This window comes from Corythoichthys intestinalis, chromosome 3 (assembly GCF_030265065.1).
Source record: "Corythoichthys intestinalis isolate RoL2023-P3 chromosome 3, ASM3026506v1, whole genome shotgun sequence".
NCBI lineage: Eukaryota > Metazoa > Chordata > Actinopteri > Syngnathiformes > Syngnathidae > Corythoichthys > Corythoichthys intestinalis.
This window is the reverse complement of record NC_080397.1, coordinates 51,367,340-51,388,369: the sequence shown is the minus strand read 5'-3', so window position 1 is coordinate 51,388,369 and position 21,030 is coordinate 51,367,340. Positions and strand designations below refer to the sequence as shown.

The 21,030-nt window shown below is 38.9% G+C and overlaps 1 protein-coding gene across 3 annotated transcripts in view; it reads right to left on the bottom strand.

Moving 5' to 3' along the window:
* Positions 1 to 21,030, bottom strand: part of LOC130913306 (ubiquitin-associated protein 2-like) — a 52,828-nt gene that overhangs the window by 3,013 nt on the left and 28,785 nt on the right. Inside the window, exons 20-28 of one of the 3 annotated variants that reach the window (XM_057831799.1) lie at positions 20,699 to 20,912; positions 16,150 to 16,241; positions 15,890 to 15,940; positions 14,807 to 14,885; positions 11,941 to 12,141; positions 11,698 to 11,868; positions 6,397 to 6,504; positions 6,037 to 6,110; positions 207 to 398 (exon numbers count right to left, since the gene is read on the bottom strand). In XM_057831799.1, coding sequence (XP_057687782.1) covers positions 207 to 398; positions 6,037 to 6,110; positions 6,397 to 6,504; positions 11,698 to 11,868; positions 11,941 to 12,141; positions 14,807 to 14,885; positions 15,890 to 15,940; positions 16,150 to 16,241; positions 20,699 to 20,912 — 1,182 coding nt within the window. The remainder of the gene's footprint in view (positions 1 to 206; positions 399 to 6,036; positions 6,111 to 6,396; positions 6,505 to 11,697; positions 11,869 to 11,940; positions 12,142 to 14,806; positions 14,886 to 15,889; positions 15,941 to 16,149; positions 16,242 to 20,698; positions 20,913 to 21,030) is intronic. The other 2 variants (XM_057831800.1, XM_057831801.1) reach the window with 2 other exon arrangements.

The following is a 21,030-nucleotide window of genomic DNA, read 5'->3' as shown; positions in this document are numbered from 1 at the left end:
AATATTTTAACATGACTAATTTTAAAAAATTAATTACCGCCCGTTAACGCGATAAATTTGACAGCACTAGTCAAAATATGAACTTATTTATCCTTATGTGAAATATTTGATTTTATACACAGACTTCAACCCGGAACAAATGATGCTTTCATGAAAAAGTTTGGGGCCCAAACTTTTACATGACCCTGTTTAAGATATTGTCATACCTGTGTGTCCTGTGCGAGGTGGTGGTGTAACAACTGTGAATGGGGCTGCTGATGCGGGGGCAAGATGTGCAGAAAGGGGGCTGGCGCGTAGCCCGGTGCTCCCGCGGGGTTCATGGGCCCCGCACCGCCCAGGGCGGAGGGCAGGCTGAAAGGCGGCGGCGTCCCCGTGTGGAAACCCTGTTTGTCGAATGACTGAGTATTGAGGGGGGGAAGGGGGAACATAAGCTCAAAATCCAAGAAGGCTCCATTGTTACGACACTGATTATTTGCCTTTCTGGACTCCTACACCAGGAGTTGCGCAAAAAAGCCAGTGTCAGCCAACTCATCGTCATGGGCTTCTTACATAGACAGCAAAATATATTTACGAGAGTACTTCCCCCCCATATTTGCCTCTTTAACTGTGAAACACAACCCCAAACGTCCCAGCATGCCAGAAAATCCCTTTTAAATGACAACTTCTTCCAAGGAAGTACTGTATTTTTCGGACAAGTCGTTTTTTTCCCCCTCCTTAGTTTGAACAGGGTTCAGACTTATATGTGAAATTATTACAGGGATGTTGGTTCTAAATTCTTTTAATGTGGGTAACTCATTGATAATATACACAGGGTTTCTACAGGTATCAGCAAATCTCATTTAATGCTTTTTAATCCCACTTTAAACTAATTTAATACCTATGCTAAACTGCAGATAGTTTCACACACACAAATTGTAAGCAGAGTTGTCCGATAATGACTTTTTAACCAATAGCCGATATCCCGATATTATCAAACTCCAAAAATCCGATACCAATATCAAACCGATACAGATATGCGATTGTGGACTTAACCTATTACGGCTAATTGTATTGTGATGCAGCGGCACGGTGGCGGAGTGGTTAGCACGTCCGCCTCACAGTTCTGAACTCAAGGGTTCGATCCCGGGCTTTGGCCTTCCTGTGTGGAGTTTGCATGTTCTCCCCGTGCCTGCGTGGGTTTCCTCCGGGAACTCCGGTTTCCTCCCACATCCCAAAAACATGCTGATTGAACACTCTAAATTGTCCGTAGGTATGAGTGTGTGCGCGAATGGTTGTATGTCTCCTTGTGCCCTGCGATTGACTGGCAACCAGTTCAGGGTGTCCCCTGCCTACTGCCCGTAGTTGGCTGGGATAGGCTCCAGCACCTCCGCGACCCTTGTGAGGAAAAGCGGCATGGAAAATGAATGAATGAATGAATGTATTGTGATGCCCCACTGGACACTTTAATAATGATAAACGTAACAATTTCAAGATATTCCAATAAACATTGTCAAAAATAAGACAATTTCAACAGAAGTGCCTCTATTGCACCACTATATTGTTAAAAAATAATACTAAAAAAAAAAAAAATGCAAACATCAGGTTTTTGGATCAAGATCAAAGTGCCAATACGGCACTGTCATACCTCATTTGGCTCACACAGTGCTGCTGGCTCAAAACAACAACAAAAGGTACACAGCTTCAGTACAGTGAATGAGGTATCTAATGAGTTTATATTTAACTATTCTAGTCATTGATTGTTCATTTAATCTTTGCACCATGAATGCAAATGGTCTGCTCACATAACAAATCCCAATGATCTTCTTTTGGAGACATCTAATGGTCAATAAGCACAACTGCTGTGCAAAGCTGTGACCAGCCCTTGTATCATGGTAGGTCTCATCTACATTCACTTTGAGGGCAACACGCATATTAGCCCAAAATCGATAATAAAACAGAGGTCAATATTATCCAATATCATTTAAAATGTTTTTATCCGCAACCTGCTAATATCGGACAACTCTAATAAAGCATGTTTAAAAAAATTTAAAAAAAAAAAAAAGTTTTTAACAATAAAGCACATGTATTTTTTAATGGCAACAACAGTGATTCTTAACCTTGCAAAAGGTACCGAACCCCCTAATTCATTTAGATAACTTTGGAAAATAAATAAATAAATAAATAAACATCGTAAGCAGTTACTCACAATGTTACTCATTGCTTGACTATTCTTTTCACCAAATACTTGTACTGGAGTACATTTTCAGGATGACTAATTTTACTTTTATTTGAAAAAAAATTTGAAGCAATGCTAGTTTTACTTGAGTTAAATTTTTGGCTACTCGACCCACCTCTGGTTCTGTTTGTTTTTATGAGTCTTGTAACATTGGCTGAATGTATCACGTTAGCATACCATACAACTTCAGCCTGTTGTTCTTTATTCCAAATTTATTGTAACGACTGTTTGTAATAACTGTCCTAATAGGTCTGTTCCGCCCACAAAGGTTGATTTGTGAGAGCACAGTTACTGGGAGTATTGTATCAAGCGGTGCATGAGGCGCAAGACGCCTTTCAAAACGAAATATCTATTCTTGGTGTTGGATTTTATCAACCCCCCCCCCCCCCCACCGCACCCCCCAAAAAATGCAATTTCTATTCAAATGTGCGTTATACATGTTTTTCTTTCTGTATTACACATTTTTTCACTGGTGTGATTTATATTCCAGAGCAATTTATTCAGTAATCCGAGTAGAGATTTGTGTACGTCGCCCTCTCGTGATTGGCCGCCATTACTGGGGTGTTTGCAAACCTATGGCAGCCCAACGTCAGTAAATGTAAACAGTAACATTAGCTAGGCTTGCACAATATATAAGTTGAATATATCATTCAAATGATATATTGTCAATATATTGTTATCAATATATCATTTCGCAATAGCAATGCGCAGTAGTTCCATTGTAGGACGTGCAATTGATTTGAAAAAAAAAAAAAAAAAATTATGTTAACTATTGTTTTTCTTCATTAAAGTAGCAATTGTGCAGAGACATGGCTTCCCGGACCCCTTTTATATACACACTTCATTCACAGATAAACTCCCTTAGCTTGGATTAAACCGTATTATATGAATACTAGGGATGTCCCAAACACATATTTTTTCCCCGAGTCCGAGCCACCTAATTTTGAGAATCTGCCGATACGGAGTCCCGATCTGATACCGAAAAAAGTTTGTTTTATGCCGCTGAAAAGAGCTTCTCACTTAATAGTGCTGCAACGATTAATTGATTAACTCGAGTATTCGATTAGAAAAAAAACCTTCGAATTAAATTTGTTGCTTCGAGTATTCGTTTAATTAAAGTGGCATTGTAATGGTTTATTTTGAAAGTGTTTGCATTCAGTTTTATTGATTAGGGTGGATACACTGCCTCATTTCACATGGCTGAATGCAGCTGCTCTCTGTTAAGACCAATGTAAGCTACCGTAATTTCCCGAGTATAACGCGCACTTTTATTCCCAAAATGTACTCGTAAAATCATGGGTGCGCGTTATTCACGGGTACAGGGACAGAGACAGAAAAAATTCATCATGATTCATGTTCCACTGTAAGCATGGACCCGCACAATATTACCTAATCCGAACGACAGTGATATAATAATCAAGTTTCATGTGGTAAATAATTGTTTTCATGATATTTTTCACATCTAATAAAATTTAAAATAATTTTGTACTATTAGTTTATTATTTACCGGTACATTTTTCTAACCTTTGCGTTGCAACATGCCGGCACACGGCGATGTTGTCTTGAAGAGAACGTATACGGCGATCCGTTTCATATAAATGTTGACCATGTGGCGAGCTAGGACAGGTGTCTGAGGAAGCGTGTCGAACCACTGAGCCAAGCCGCGTTGTTTTATTTACAGTACATTGAAACTCACAAAGTAACAACGTACGTCTTGCACGCAAATCGCGGGACATTTGTTTACTTCCGGCTGTTCCCTTAACTAAACTCTTCCCCCCGGGAACTACACAACTTGCCAACATTAGTTCCGCTGGTGAATTTTGTTAAAACTCGCAACAACTCCTTACATTGTGAAAATTATTATCGTATCCTGTGAGCAATTTTACCACAGAAAATTAATTCTACTTTTTTAAAAAATGTATATTTTATTCATTATTTATTGATTGATTTATTTAAAAATGCAACCGCGTACTTTATAAAAGTTCGAGACACGAGACTCATTTATTGGTGCTAAAATTACGGTGCGCTTTATACATGGGTACAAGAATTTTCCCTAGATTTTACAGGTAAAGTTGGGGTGCGTGTTATACACGGGTGCGCCTTTTATTCGGGAAATTACGGAAAGTCTTTGTTTGAGCTAATGTTTTTTTTAATGCATTTGTAATTTAGTTTATAGATATATTGCCTGAACCATTTGTAAAGGGCATTGTAAAAAAAAAAAAAAAAAAAAAGTTAGCATTTTATTGCATTTAAGCTAGCAGACTTTTGCTATGTAAGTTAGCCAATTGTTCTTTTGTTGTACTTAGATCCTTTTTTATCAATTTTTTAATATTGTTTGAGGCTCTGCTCAGGTATTTTCATTTTTTATGTTCCTTATCCGATTACTTGATTATTCGAACTAACTAGTCCATTGATTAATCGACTAGTAAAATAATCGATAGCTGCAGCCCTATCACTTACACAATGCATGAGTTGCCATAGCACACTTCAGACTGTGTACGCAGTGTAACGATGATTAACATATTTGTATCTTTGATTGTAGAGCTCCCGAGGAGTCTCTGGCCAGATCAAAGCTACAGACCTGTCAATCATTGTTAACTAAGCACCAAACGGCAACTGCACTGGTGACCAAGAAAAACAGTTTGGTCCCACTGCTTTTCAGGATAGAGTGTGAGAGGCTTTGCGAGCACGAAGAAAAACAAATACATATTTTTAAATTTAATATCCGATCCTTTTCACCCGATTCCGATCCTTTGAAGAATGGCTCGATCGGCCCAAATTCCAATCATGTGATTGGATCGAGACATCTCAAATGAATAAAATGTGGTCATAGTGAATAGACCAAAGTCTTCCCAAACAGAGCTATTCTGGTGAAAATTCCCCTAGTTTTAATATGACAATATATATCGCAAACCCCCCAAAAATCGCAAGTCAGTTTGTTCCAATATCGTTCAACCCTAACATTAGCTGCTGTTGGCTGTGTGCTGCAGGCGGCACACCTCAGCAATGGCGGACGGGGTACTTCCAGTTGTTTTGCGCTGGTTATTCAATCGACCGAAAAAAGTCAAAGTACCGTATTGGCCCGAATATAAGGCTGTGTTTTTTGCATTGAAATAAGACTGAAAAAGGGTGTCGTCTTATATTCGCGGTCTAGACATTATACCCATTCACGACGCTAGATGGCGCCAGATATCAATGACGCGATGTTCTGTCATGACAACTCTCAGCTACTCTCCCCATTCATGACGCTAGATGGCGCCAGATATCATTGAAGCGATGTTCTGTCATGACAGATCTCAGCTAATCTCAAGTTTAACAAGTTTATATTATTTTATTGCAATGCTTTTCCTTATTCAGATTTGTTTCAAGACTAGTTAGTTAGACTTCACTTTGATGATTAAAGTAGTTATTGCAATTTTGTTGTTTTATCACAATAGATTGGTTTATTTACATTTCAAAAACCAGAAGCCATTCAGTTACGAATGTGATTGCACTTTAGTTTACACATTTAAATGTTCAGATATTAAGATTTGAATGAGGCAGAATAACATGCTTTTTCTCTCAAATATATTGTTATAATAATTTGTTTTGGATGTACTGTAATTATTTTCTGTATAAAAAATAATCTGGTGTTCAAAAAGTCTTTTTTCAAACTTGAGTCTTGAAAAAGAGGGAGTCATCTTATAATCAGGGCTGTCTCATATTCGGGCTAATACGGTACATGGAAATTGACAAGTGGGAAGAGATTTGTTTCGTGAATGATCACAATGTTACAATATTCTTATGAAAATGTGGACTACAAATGAAGCTGTTGAAGTCACCTGTGTTTTGCTGTAAATGGACGCATTGATCTCAGGTACCCCTCCACTGCTGCCCGATCCGGACAAACCTGGTGCTGAAAGCAGAAGAGAAAATGACTGACTTAACCAACAGGAACATGTCAGTGACGCTCGGGTTGACAATCAATGGTGGGACATGAGGTCTTGGGGAAAGGTCAGCCAGTTGGAAGATGCTGATTAATGAAGTTTAGGCAGTGCGCAAGCAGGAAGCACTCTGCTTCTACCATGTGACTAACATGCATCACAGACATACACATTTAGCCTCCTTTTATGTTTTCTTTTTTGGACGCCCACTGACTCAATATATGTGTATGTGTGTGCGCGTGTGCTTGCCGCCTGTACCTTTCCCTGGGCCGCTGCCCGCCGACTTGGCGACTTGAGATTGGGCAGAGCCGCCGTACCCTCCCTTATTGTACTCCCCAGCGTGGGCTTGAGACAGGTCATCAAAGGCTGAAGGAGGAAGAGGAAATAAAGAAGAGGGAGCAGATAGGACAGATGAGGTGAAAAGACGGTGAAGAGGGAAGGAGGGGAGAAAGGCAATAAGGTAACCTGACTACAATGGCAGCTGTGTCTATATTGAGCCAAACAGTGGTGATGGTGGTGGTGGTGGTGGTGGGGTGGGGGGCGTTCAGCTATGCATGCAGCACAAAGTTAACAAGCACACACGCACACATATAAAGAGGCCCGACACCCAACAATCATGCAGAGTAGAAAGTTAACCTTGCAAAATCCACAAAATGTACTAAAAGCTGTACAATTGCCTTCTATTCGACTTCTGCAAAATTATTTCACAATAAAATTAACCTACATTGGTCATTCTTTACATTTCACTTACTTGCAGAAAATGCACCAATGCAACACTGCTTAAGTTGAAACTCAGTCAGTTCCGAAGTTCTAGCCGACCTTCACTTTGTTCAAATACTGTCGCCGTGAGTTTGTTAACATTTTGAAAGAACACAGTGCAAAAAGTTGTCTATTTGGTTAAAAATAGTAACACACTACTCAACCACTTTTATAAATACAGTAGGTCCTGCTATATGGAAGCTAACCTATACTTATAGCTTGTAGCTCAAGTCCACATGTGCTGATTACGTTTTCAAGGTATACCGTGGTATGAAAACATCAAGGTTTCAAAACTGCACAATTATTTAAGTCCAAAAATGCATGGAGAAATCCCCCGATTGCAGCGTCGAGGCTCAACCCTCCCCCACCGGTTGTTGCTCAGTGTCAGTGAGTCAGCTGTGCTACACGATGACTGGAGGAGGTCAAACTCCTGAACTTTTCCCCCCTCCATCCAAGAAAACGAAATCGCTGGTATGGGAATACTTCGGCTAAAGAAAAGTTAGACGGCTGCCGCTTAGAGGAGGAGGGCCAACTGAAATGTAAAATGTTTGCAGAAAGTGGCTGCCGAGGAGGCAATACCTCCAATATGATTTCACATTTATACAAACTTAAAGGTTAGTAAACAATGTAATGAACGTTTCCCACTAGCTGCGAGAGAACTCCAGCGTGTTTAGTGGTGGTAAAACGTGGAGTCTTTTTCTCTCTGGCAACTGTCTGTGTTAAGTGTGTATAATGTAAACACGATACGAGTCATACACGCGTGCTTTTTATGGAAAATAATTCAATTATTCCGTTCTGTTGGTAATAATGCTGAGCTGTGGTTGTGGGGTTAGGCTTACCTAAAGGACTGTATTTATTTTAATTTTATCAATATTTCAGTTATTTTTTTTGTTATGTGTTAAAATTTCAACTTAAAAATATACTTGTGTTCCAATTTGCGAACATGTTTTGGAAAAAAAAAATCCTGTCAAAGTTTATTTATCTGAAAGTAACACATTTTAGAGCTGGAATTGCAATACCGTGAAACAGTGATATTTTGGCTTAAGGTTATCGTACCGGCACATGCCTAAGCTCAAGTGAAGTGTGGCGTCTACATGGCATTTGTATACCTGTGTGTATTGTGCAGTTGTGTTGAATGCATGCATGTTTCTTTGTTACAGTTTCACACAACGAATTACTTCATATAAAAACAAAAGACCAAGCCTTGTGTTTTCTTGGAGGACATTCAATGTTAGCTGGCTGTCAGGCAGTGCACAAGGAAACACTGCTTTGGGCCGTATACTTACATATTTATTTTTATTTTCAAAAGGCTAAAAAGTAGGGGTGTAACGGTACACAAAAATCTCGGTTCGATATGTACCTCAGTTTTGTGGCCATGGTTCAGTTCATTTTCAGTACAGTAAGAAAACAAAATGGAAAATATAAATGTGCTAGTTTTTGTAATACACACCTTTGTGCTTTCAACAATAGGAACATTAGCCTATACAAAGCTAGAATTCTGCTCAAAAAGTAGCGGGTATTTAAAGATAATCCAACTACAATTTGCCTTTCAGACCCCGCGTATTGGTCAGCTTTCTTTCTGAAAGAAGGAAAAAAGTCCTGTGCTAAAGAGAAAAGCAATCTCAATGACAAAGATTTTAACATGTATTTTACAAATGAAATGCCTCAATGAATCATTTTTTTTCTTATGAACGGTTTTCAAAAGCCGAATTGGTGGATTTTCTCAAGTTAAAGCGCCACACAGAAATTAATACATTTGTGTAAGCAGGATCTTTGTATTATTCTTATTATTTAATTACAGGTGTTTTAGCTCATTTCAATTTATTTTATTTAAATGGGCTATTATTTATAACTATTATGTGTTTATATTTTACAAATGTGATGTAGTATTCATTTATATTGTATATTTTATGTTTTATAACTTTAGTTCCTATGTGAATATTAGTTCCTCCTTGTTTTGTTGTGGTAGGAGGGTTTTGTATTGAACACGGGGCCGTGCTGGTTATTATTATAGCAGAGAAGAAAGCAGTAAATCAACAAAGACAAGTCAACTGTGCCCCGATCTACCACTCAAGAGATCTGATGGACTCAAAAAGTGGGTTACGATTAGGGCTGCAGCTATCGAATATTTTAGTAATCGAGTAATCGACTGAAAATTCCATCGATTAATCGGATAAAACATTTTTTTAGGTAAAGAGCAATTTAAATATACATGAGAAAAAAAGACATTTAATCCAATATTGAAACATTTTCAGTCAATGTCTTTATTTTCGATGTACATTGTTGAAAACAGCCAACAATTGCAACTCAGATGTGACTAGAAAAAAAAAAATCACTGCTTTCACTCAAAAAACTTCTAGATCTTATATATATATATATATATTAAAAAAAAAAAAAAAAAAAAAAAAAAAAATACATTTCTTACCTAAAAATGTAATTACGCTTGATAACACACATCACTTGAAAGCTACGTGTTTTCCCACGTGTTTCAATTTAATTTCCATTTGTGTCAAGCTATGTTTTAAAGTTCTAGTTAAGTTTTAAGTTAGTCTAAACTGTAAGTACTGATAGGATTTTGAGTTTTTGCGGTGTTCAAAATAAATGTACGATACCTGCTGTATTGGAGCACATTAGGGACCAGTGCTACTTGGTGTTTTATTCAGCAATGACTACTGAGCTAAAACTGACAGTTAGCTTTATTATGTTTTAATTTTACACCCTCATCACTCTACAGCGCTGTGTTTTTACAGATTAAATAAAGCCTGTATGTAACTCACGTTAGCCATGCATCGACAGTGGTCATAATCAATAGAAACCTAGCCCTCCGAACGGCTAACGTTACGTGAGCGAATGACGGTAACGTTATATTTATTAGCGATGAGTAGTCTACTGTTTAAAGATGGCGGCTGTTTACTGACGCTGTCCAGACGCGGCCGAGTCTGTCATTTCGCATCAAGTCCTAAATGCATGCGATATCTATGAGACGCATCGTACATTACCTTCTACCACACTAGCATCATGCGGGCGTAGTTTTTAGCAACGTCGGCGTCGGCTGCTGTAAGTTTTTATTTATTTATTTATTGCTTTTTCCTGTACGCACGTGACGCAGGCGCGTTGTCCCGCATTAAAAGTATTCCGGGCAAAACGTGATGCTTAGAGCTGGCAAAATTAAACGATTCCTCGAGGCGAATAAAATTACTCGGATCAGTTTTTCAACCCGAGTTACTTGAGTTGCTCGAGTATTCATCTCAGCTCTAGATTGCATATTAGTTTGAAAATCGACCGGATCCACCGTATTTTTACACGAGTTACTTCCGGTCTGCCCGATCCTAGCTACCGGCAGTAGTAGTATTGACGCAGGAGCGTTGCGTCTCGCGTCAAATAATAAACTGCCGTTCTTTTCGCGTGCATCGTGTTAAGCTGCTTCTAGGACGCGTCTAACACACGGCCGCACTGCGACTGGTGTGCATTGGCTGATTGACTTTAACGCCCGCGTTTCACAGCGTTCTCGCGGCGGCCACGTTGTCGCGCCGTTGACGTTTCTGGGTTATACTGTCCTACCGTGTTGGTCTTCATTATCTCATTTGCTCCCGGAACCGTATAAATACGTTTTATTTCCAAATGCTTCAGTGTCCCGATTACGTATTTATACGTCTTTTGCGTTTTTTTGTACAAGAAGCATCTAGAGCTTTCGATCTATCGCCAAAACAAAAAACAAGCCTCAAAACCCATTTTAAAGCAATAAAACTGGCCACTTGAGGGCAGTAGCGCATTTGTTAAGAGCCCACAACTCAATTCAAACAGTACAACTTTATTAGGGAAGCTAGCAGAGCCCCTCCGCAGCTTGCTGCTCACTTCCACCGCACGCTCGAGGGTCCTGCACGGAAACGCGCACGGCCAAACCAGTTCCCCCCCAGGAACATAAGTTCCCCTGGTGAACGAGACAGTGGTCACCACAAAAAAAGACTTTTAAAAAAATCCATCTTTACGAGACAGTCGGCAATGAGGGAAAAGTTTAACCGCTGTCGCAGCCACCAAACGTCATCTCTCAGTTAGGTAAGTGTGAATAAATTGTTACTTTGCTATGAAAAGCTCTATTTGGCTGGTTGTTCGTGTTATTTTGTAAAAGGAAAACATTATTCAGATGTTTGGGATGTCACTGAAGCTAAAAATAGCCGTGTTAAAGTCAAAATTATGTTTGAAATTTTTGCGTTTACAAAAAGCTCATTTTCTCCGTTTTTTCATCAGAAATTGGAAAAATGCTCAAACTAAGCTATTTTCTAATGCTGATTTCTAAAGAATGAAATAATGTATGAACTTAATTTTTTTTTCTGCTGAAAGAAGAGAATCTAATCTTTCTTTTGGTGGGTTCCATGTTTATGTAGCAATAGAACAGAATTTTTTGTGGGCCGTGCAAAATCAGTCAAAATCCAGTAAAATGGCCGGGAGCGAAGGGCCTTGCTCCGGTGAAAATGGCTGGGAGTGAATGAGTTAAAGTAGAGAAGACGGAGTAAATATAATCTACACAGAGAAACTGTAACCCGATCGACTCACAGCCTCGAAAAGTAAGGGTTACAGTCCGTCAGAAACTCGTATGGTACGCCACCGTTCCGAACCGAGCACCATGTACCGAAAAGGTTCAATACAAATACATGTACCGTTACACCCTTATCATATATGTATAGAAATTTAACACAAAAAAAAAAATCCCTACTTAGTCCTCTAATGACCTCCACGTCATTGGAAAAGGGATGTTTATAACAAATTAAAGCCATGCACGTTGTGTGTTATGTTTCTCACCTGTGCTGTATGCATGCTGTCCATAAGTGGGCTGATGCTGTTGGTGGTACTGATTAGAAGGGTTGGCCAGGCTCATGGTGGGTTGTTTGGCCGAAGTAGGAGGCACAAAGACGGTGGGGCCATACTGGAAGGCCGAGGGGACCCCGGGCATGCCCGCGTAGTATGGCAGACCTGAACACACAAGAAGTATGGGTTTGTAAAAAGGTCTCAATCGTGAGTGACGTGTGGTCGCTCATCAGTCACCAGTGTATCCATAGCCTGGTGGTATCGGTGGGTTGAGGAAGGCCTGGTTCTGGGTCTGCTGGCCTTGGCTCTGGCCTTGACCCTGCCCCTGTGTTCCAGCCTGTGGCGCCTGTTGAGCCTGCGATTGTACCCCAGCTGTGGACAAGCTGGTAGGTGGCGCCGGGGATGAAGAGTCGTTCCTCCCAAACTTTGTCGCCTCACCTGGACAACGGGAGTGCAAAACATTTTTTTTAATTTAGAAATATTTCACACGGAAATCTCCCAAGTTTACAGGTATCGTATCAGCTGTAGATTCCCATTTGTTTTGTTTTTTTAACCCAAATTAATTTTACCTTTCAATGAGCTAAAATTGGGCAGTAGGCAGAGAATGAGTATGGATTTTTCATCTCCCATTAATTCTAACAAAGCTGACTATCTGTGCGTGTGAATGCAAAGCTTGGGCGATAAGATAAAAATTGTTATGACGATAAAAGTTTTCTTATCAGTCGAAATCGATAATTATCACGATATTTTTTTCTTTCCAATTTGATTTTGCATTTGAGTGAAAGTTGACAAGACAAGATTCTGCTATAAACAATCTTTAGTGCAGGAACAAAGACGCATGCATGGTGATAAACTACTACACAGCATTGCACAAATATGAGGAACATTGAAAAAAATTATAAGTTAACAAAATACAGAACATTTCGCAAAATCTGAGGTAGACATGCAATCTCAAAAATTCACCATAAATAGACAATTTTTAATTTACACTCCGCAACATGTTAGTCTTTTCTGCATGAAGTCTTAAGATACCTGACAATATCAACGAAAGACATTAGAAAATATTTAGTTTCACAATTTTGACAAATACACAAGACTCCCATTGCTTTAACCATTTAATGCCTGCGATATGAAGCTATTGTCAGAGAATATCTTCATGAAATGAATGGTCTTAATGAAACCTTTTTTTCAAATTTGTAAAAAAAAAAAAAAAAAATATGTGGAATAAGCGCTCTAATATCTATAACCCTTGCTAATTCCTGTTTTTTTTCTCATGGAACCTGCAGATGCACGAGTTGACTTGCATCCATTTTTTTTTTTTTTTTTTGAGGAAAGATATTTCAAAATTCTGTATTAGTCTCAAAATCATGAAAGCGTATCAAATGTGATACATTTAGCAAGAAAGGGTTAGAGGTTACGGGCCATAAAATAAGTAAGTCCACAGTGTCAAGCTTTAATGCTTCTCTGTGACAGGTCACAATAATGTTCTCTGCTGAGCTCAATGCACTCTCACAACTAACGTTCATGTTGCGTCAGCGCTCTCTGGTGCATGGATGGTGTAATTACAGTTTAAATATCGACTTTTTTTGGAACATTTCTGTTGACAAAAAATATATGACGATAATTATTGTTATCGTTTTATCACTCAAGGTTAAAACACAAACATTATATATATATATATATATATATATATATATATATATATATATATATATATATATATATATATATATATATATATATATATATAGCGGAAAACACAGACAACTGAAAAAGCAGTTTCTGCTCTTGCACTCCTCTTAGCAGTATTTTAAGCCAAAACAACAGTTGTTTGATAGAACAATACGTCTACATGCTGCCATAGCAGATTCATGGTGCATTAAGCCCCCGAACTATTTTCAATTTGTCCATTTTACCCTGAAAACCCCCGTTTACAGACGTCGCGAAACCGCTTTCGTTTCAACCTAGCCATAAAAACATGTATTATTCAAAATGTCTGCCATTTTTAGTTTAGAATCATTATTGATGTCTAATATTCAGTTTAAAAGAAGAAAATGGCTTTAAAAAATTATTCACTCACATATTTTAAACAATTTACGTCCCAATGAAAAATTTGGCGTCTGTAAAAAAAGTGACGGACATCTACCTCATAACTATCGCTTAATTGTATTTTTTTTATTTTTTTTTTACTGTTACATTTTCCCATATAAGTTAGATAAATAATCGATCCAAACAAAGAAAAATTGAAAAATAACGTTTAAAAGGGTAACTATATGGAAAAGAATCTCAACCACTCCTTGTTGTCTGCGATTTCTGCATCGCGACCCTTGTTATATTACCATGGTTCACCCATAAAATCCCCCAAAAATCTGGCTGTGGCCATTCACAGCTGTGTCTTGACACTCAGTGATACATGCTACATGGAGTTTTTGGATCGAAACAAGGTAAGAAAGAATTAATATCTCGTTAAAATCGTGACGTCTCTAATTCTGCTCTCGCGTGCTTTCGCCTCTAGTTAGGGTTTTGCTGTTTAAATTTTTTATTTATTTATTTTTTTTTTTTTAAAGAATGCCCTCCTGTTCAAAATTTTTCCTCCCCCAGAAAATTGAGATTTTAAGCTTTTCAATGATGTATCACACATGAATATCGGACAATTTTGAAATTTGGCCAAACCGGGGGTCTCAGAGCGGAACTTCAAGTCACCTGAGTGTTTTCCGGCATATGCAGGTTTAGCACAGGGGCCCGACAACCATTATCAATGCATAATCTTAGTGAAAAATGAATGTACACTAGATAGAAATAACTCTTGTATGAAGAAGCAGCTTATTGAAACAACTTCACAGCAAATACATGCCATAATTAAATCTAAAGGCAGTCCAAGGAAATATTAGAGTATGACTTTTTGTTGGTAAGTCAGTGTGTATATATGTATACTGAGAGGGAGAGGAAAAAACAGTTGGGCATTCTTTGAACTTGAACAATTGCCCTTCGTTGTCAAAAGACTAGTCAACCTGAGAAATTCATGCCATTTTGAGGGAGTAGTAAAACTGTCTTAGAGAACTTTTCCTACACTCAAGCTCATGCAAAGCTCCCCGCCACTCACCTGAGTAAGGATTGTTGGCCAGGCCATCTCTTCCAGGCATGGTGGCCGTAGTACCAGGAAATGCTACACCATAGTAGTCCTGCATAGACAGAGGTGCCACTTTAATATTAGATATTCAACCTGCAATAGGGTCTTAAACTCATTTACTCCCAAAAACGTATAAATACATCCTATTTTTAACTGTTTCAGTGTCCCAAAACATCTTTTACGTTTTTTCTCATCAGAGACATCTCTGGGTTCTGATTCAACTGAGCTCCAAAGTACAAAGCTGAAAAACAATTTTAAAGCTATAAAACTCGCCACTGGAGGGCAGTAGCGCATTTGGTAAGACCCGCAACCCGATTCAACGGCAACGAACGGCCCGGCCACATGGCCAGGGCGCCAGCAGAAGGATTCCAGGCGGCGGATGACCAAGCAGAACAACCGAGAGGACGCCCGGGATGCCAGGCGCTGGACGACCAAGTACAATGACCGGGACCACCAGTGCAGCGGACGATGCCGTTGAGTCCGTGCTGCTTGCAGAGCAGACCCCGCAGAGACTCCAAAAAAATCCATCTTTATGAGACAGGTGGCGATGAGGGAAAAGTTTACCCGGCTGTCGCGGCCACAACAGCGTCATCTCTCTGTTAGTTATGTGTAAATAAATTGTTAATTTGCTATCAAAAGCTCTATTTGTCTTGTTGTTTATGTTATTTTGTAAAAGGAAAACATTATTCAGATGTTTGGGATGTAACTAAAGCAAAAAATAGCTGTGTTAAAGTAAAAGTTATGTTTGAAATGTATGCTTTCACAAAAAAGCTCAATTTCGCAGTTTTTTCATCAGAAATTGGAAAATTGCTCAAACTAAGCCATTTTCTAATGTTGATTTCTAAACAATGGAAAAGATATGAACTAACTTTTTTTTTCCTGCTGAAAGAAGAGAGTAATCTTTTGGTGGTTTCCATGTTTATTTAGCAATAGAACAGAATTTTCTGTGGGCCTTGCAAAATCAGTCAAAATCCAGTAAAACGGCCGGGAGCTATGGGGGTTGCACCGGTGAAAATGGCTGGGAGTGAATGAGTTGAATATAAAAATGAAATTTACCATAGGAAGGCGGGACTGCAGCATCTGCAGGTCCTCGTAGCCATAGATCTGCTATTGGGATTAAAAAAGAAAAAAAATTAATAAACTCTGCCCAATATCAGATGATTGCATTCATTGTGCATCATTGATTGATTTTCTGAATTATGTAACAAGGAAGCTTGTATTGCCATATCATGAGATAATTGTAGTCATGAGCCTTGTATAACATTGGGAGGTACCCAGAGGTTTCCCACCAGAGGTTTGATATTTACAGTAGTTACCGGGTAAGCTGGGAGCAAGCCACCAGGGCCCATGATGTATTGACTGGCCAGAAGAGGGGGCACTCCTTGGGCCAAATTGGGGGGAGCTTTGCCTAGCAGGAGAAAAGGAAATCAAATTTAGTTAAGAATAAATCTATTTATGCAACACATTTCCTCACATAAACAGCTCAATTGTTACGCATTAGGAAAAAATGTTTGTAACCTATTATCTGGATTCATAATTAACATTTAACGATTATTATCAACATTTAACTACATAGCTTCAGAGCTTTTATGATCTTGGCCACCTCCTTGAAATAATAAAAATCTTGTCTTTCTTGTGCAACAATTAAAAATAAACGCATTCTTGCAAGGGAATGCTGCTCTATGGGATTGTAATCGGGCAACTGCTATGCCCAATCGGGAATATTCCAACCTATTGTGGTACCTCGACATACGATCCATTTGTAAAGTACGTAGCTGCTTATTCAGCTTCATTAGCGCTATGAAATAATGCGATTTTTATTCTCGTACTATTAATTCGACATTCATTCTCGTAGTAATAGTTCGACTTTTTTTCTCATATTACTACGTAGGGCTAATGTAGCTAAATAAGCAGCTACGTACTTTACGTAGCGTGTTGCCGCTTCCATTAAAATCAACAATATTGAAAGCATCTTGTGTTGTAGAATCGGTTTTACAAAAAAGGAAACCCTTAATATTTTTGCCTCATCACATCATGAAATTATCCATAGAATGATTTATACTAATGCTTCGCTGTAGGTCCCAGCTAAGGTACATGTACGTAAAGTGCGTAGCGGCTTATAGCTACATTACTCCAATAGTACGACTTTAATCTCGTAGTCCTTTTTTGGGGGCCCCTAATGCTCCATCATAAATTTAGACCATAATATCTTTGTTATGGTTCTTCTAGGAAAAAATGCTGCTAAAAAAAAAAAAATTCTCATTTGTCATGATATGAAGCAGTTTTCCACCACCCACAGCTTAAAAAATCCTACTGGAAACCCTGTATACTATCATTCTGATTTGTATTTATAATTCATTTGCTTTGCTATGTGTAATTGTAATTGTTTCAGCAGTATTTATCAAGGATTTAGCGTAGCTTTTTGGGCTGTGGAATGAATTAATCAAACCATAATGTATTCTTATGGGAAAATCCCGCTTGACATATGATCATTTCCGACTTACAAATCAGGTCTTGGAACGGATTGAATTCGTATGTAGATCGTACCACTGTATTACTTAATCTTTTTAACTAATTGCATCAGATACACACCCAAGATGGTGGAATTTCTAATGGCGTACCGGACGCATGCTATTTTTAGACCGTGACGTCGCATCGTAAAGCGGAGGTAAAGTAGAAGTGGGACATTATAGACCCGCCCTCGCATAGAAGCAATGTTAATTCTGTTACTTTTCTCCGGTAATCTTTAAAAAACAAACATGCTGATCACGCAATGCTTTTTCGGAACTTGTAGAAACGCCTCTAGACATTCAGGATGTTTTCTTCATACATTTCCCGAAATCAAACACTCGGGAGGAAAGAATGTGACGAATGAATCAACTTGCGCGGATGTTTTTTAACGCCAGCTAGATGAAACCAGGGTGAAGCCATTCACATTTCATATGCAGTAAACATTTTGTTGAGTTGGCATGCGCCTTCAGAGGACAAACAGGTAAGCCATTTTGATATTTTTAACTTATTTTTTTGCATGACGTTGTGGCGTCCTGCTTCTGTCTGACAATGAGTGACCTGAAAAGAATTACCGGTAAAATGGTATTTGACTGCCAGTTACATTTTCTGTTGTTTAAAAAAAAAAAAAAAAAATTAGTAAGAGGAAGTGGAAATAAATTATAGAATTAAGATTTGTTATCAATGAAAACATTAAAAGTGTTCATTGGCTGTCACTGAGAAGCATTTGCGATCGCTACACAAAACTAAATTACAACCAGAGGATATAATATATAAGAAAGCCAGGGCTGGTGATAAAGGATAGCTTTGAATTGCCTTGTGTTGAATTGTGCTATATAAATAAATTTGCCTTGCCTTGCCTTGCCTTGATGAAACAGGAGAATGTCCTTGTCAGTCGCGTCGATAAAAAAGCCAAGGCTATGCTTCGGTCGCCTCGTTTTTTTCCGTCTTTTTCAGCCTTTGACGCTCAAGCCATGTGTTTAACTACTGGTGCACGATAATTATTGGTCCGATAATAGGAATTATGACGTCATCCCGATAATTCCAATAACATTTATATTAGGACCGATAATATGTACTGTTCTGGCTTTACAGTTTACACACTTGTATGGGAAATCAGTTGACCATTTGCATGGCATTGCTCCCACCTGCTGGTCAGAATAATTCACTGCATCTATTTTTTGTTACAGTAGTTTGGTGCAATCACTTACACATTGCGGTGTCTAGCGGTAGCATTGACAGTCGTGAATACTTTGTTACGTTTCCGCCTCGGAAATATATTTAAGTATTTTATGTTTACTATAACGTATGGATGTGCAATATATGTTTACTTCTGTGGTGAAGGGTCCTATGTACAGAACTTTATAAGTTGTGTTATAGAAGCCAGCCAATGCTTTAGGAGCTCAAGCTAGTGTGCAATGCTATACATATAGTAGTTGTGTATATAAGTGTATTTTGCAGTTGTTGTATATTGAGTATTGAATATGTGTATTTTTCTGTTGTACTTTCACAATATTAAGACGAGCGTGTTCCCATAAAAGCAGGAAAAGACCAAGCCTTGTGGTTTATGGAAGTGCATTCATTCTTAGCTGGCTGTCGGGCAGTGCAGAAGTGAAACGCACTGTTTTGTTCATGTCATTATAAAAAAATCTGGTGAGATCAAAGGCAAATCTATGTTAAATCCACCACTAGTTTTTTTTTTTTTTTTTTTTAAACCACCAGGTGTTCAAAAACTCAGATTATACATTTAAAAAATCATATATTTATTATCGGTATCGGCTTTGAGGAGCAGGAAGTTATCGATATTGGTTTCAAAAAATGGATATCGTGCACCCCTATCTTTAACTCAGTACTTCTCAAATAGTGGGGCGCGCCCCCCTGGGGGGGCGCAAAGCGATGCCAGGGGGGGCGCATGTGACCTCGGGGAACATGTTTTTTTTTTTTTTTTTTTTGCCGCACTGGAATAAAGTGTACTTGCACATCAACTCAGTAGGTGGCAGTGGCGCTCTCATTTTCAGAGTGCGCGCAGTATTTTTGAACTAAGGAAGAGCACTCAGCACACACAGACAACAGATATGAAGAGCAGTGTGCCACCGCCGTTTTCCGACCGGACTCACTCACGCAGCGACCCACTGTCTTGTCCGGTTCTCACGTCGCCGCCCGAGAAGTGCCATTTTCGGCTTGGGATCGTCACGACGACCGCCCTCAGCTACGGTTCTACCTCGGCCGCCATGAATGCGCTTTTTTCGTGCCGTTTGCCTTTAAGCTTTGACTTTTAATACAGTGGGTGATGATGAAAGACCACTGTTTACTGTGTCTAAAAATAATTATAGCAGACAGCCAGAAGCCAAATCAATTAAGACGCCACTTAAAGACATTAGACCCCAATCTCATTATTAAGCTGCTTGATTTTTTTCAGTGGAAACGTGCCGAATATTGCCAACAATCGTCCTGCTCATTCAGTGTTATATCAGTAAGCCATTGAGCATTGTTAGCATGCTAATTGCAAAATAACTCCACACCATTGCAAAGGAGGTAAATACTCAGTATTTAATACTGTGAGCAGCAAAAATAAAACTGTCCTATCCAAAGACACTTTTTTCTTTCTTCTTTTATTCAGATTTGTTTTTTCGGTCAAATTTTTTGGCACATTGTCCTCATGAGTGAATGTTTCTAATCAATTTTAATTTGTTATTATTTACTGATTTTATTACATTTTATTTTTCTGTATCAAATGGTCAAAAATGTACCTTGAGTGTATTTTTTAGTTTGGATGTGAATTTTTTTAAGTCAGGCAAATTGATGCATGTCAAGTCTTCTCTGTTACAAACAAAACAATGTTAATAAAGTTATACTTTATTATAAGTTGATCTATGTTACTTTTTATCTTTATTAGAAAAAAAGGACACAATATTACGCTGATGCGTATTTATAATAGTAATTTTGTAGACAAATGATACTATTTACAGTGGCGGCAGAGAGTTTGGGGGGGCGCGAAACATTTACGTCTTCCTTGGGGGGGGCGTGACAGAAAATAATTGAGAAGCACTGCTTTAACTGAACATTTTTATGTTCTTCCACATCTTTGCCAGTGAATTTGGCACCGGGGATATCATTTTCGGAGAGAATTGGAAGGTTTAGCTCTGTAAACATCTTCGTAAATGGTTTCCATTCATTTCCTATTAGGGACAAACGGTGGCGTGTCCCCCCCTTAGCAACAGTAGCTAATGTCGTGACTATTAATGAGCGGAAGTGACGTGTTGCTTGCGGTAGGCCATTCATGTTCTCTAACACATCCAGGAGATTTCCTACACTGAGTTATAGGCTACAGAAAATGATTTTTTGTTTTGGTCTTACCAGAGGTGGTGGTGAGCAGGGGTGCTGTGCGACTGTTTGCAGCGGAAAGAGTGCCGCTCGTGCCATTCAGTCCTGGTGCTCCGGAAGGGTGCAGAGCACTGTTGGAATTTGAACTGCTGACAGCCAGTGGGGTTGTGATAGTGGCATTGTGCGGCTGGCTGGACTGAGTGGAAAAGGTGTGTGGATTGGCGCAGACATTCTCCTCATTACTTGTCTGAGGGAATTAAGAGCAAGAGAATGAGGCTAGTAAGATAAGTCTTGACACAATTGGCTCTTTCAGGTTAGCTTGAGGACGTTCACACTAAGCCTGTTGCAATATGCAATAATTCCAT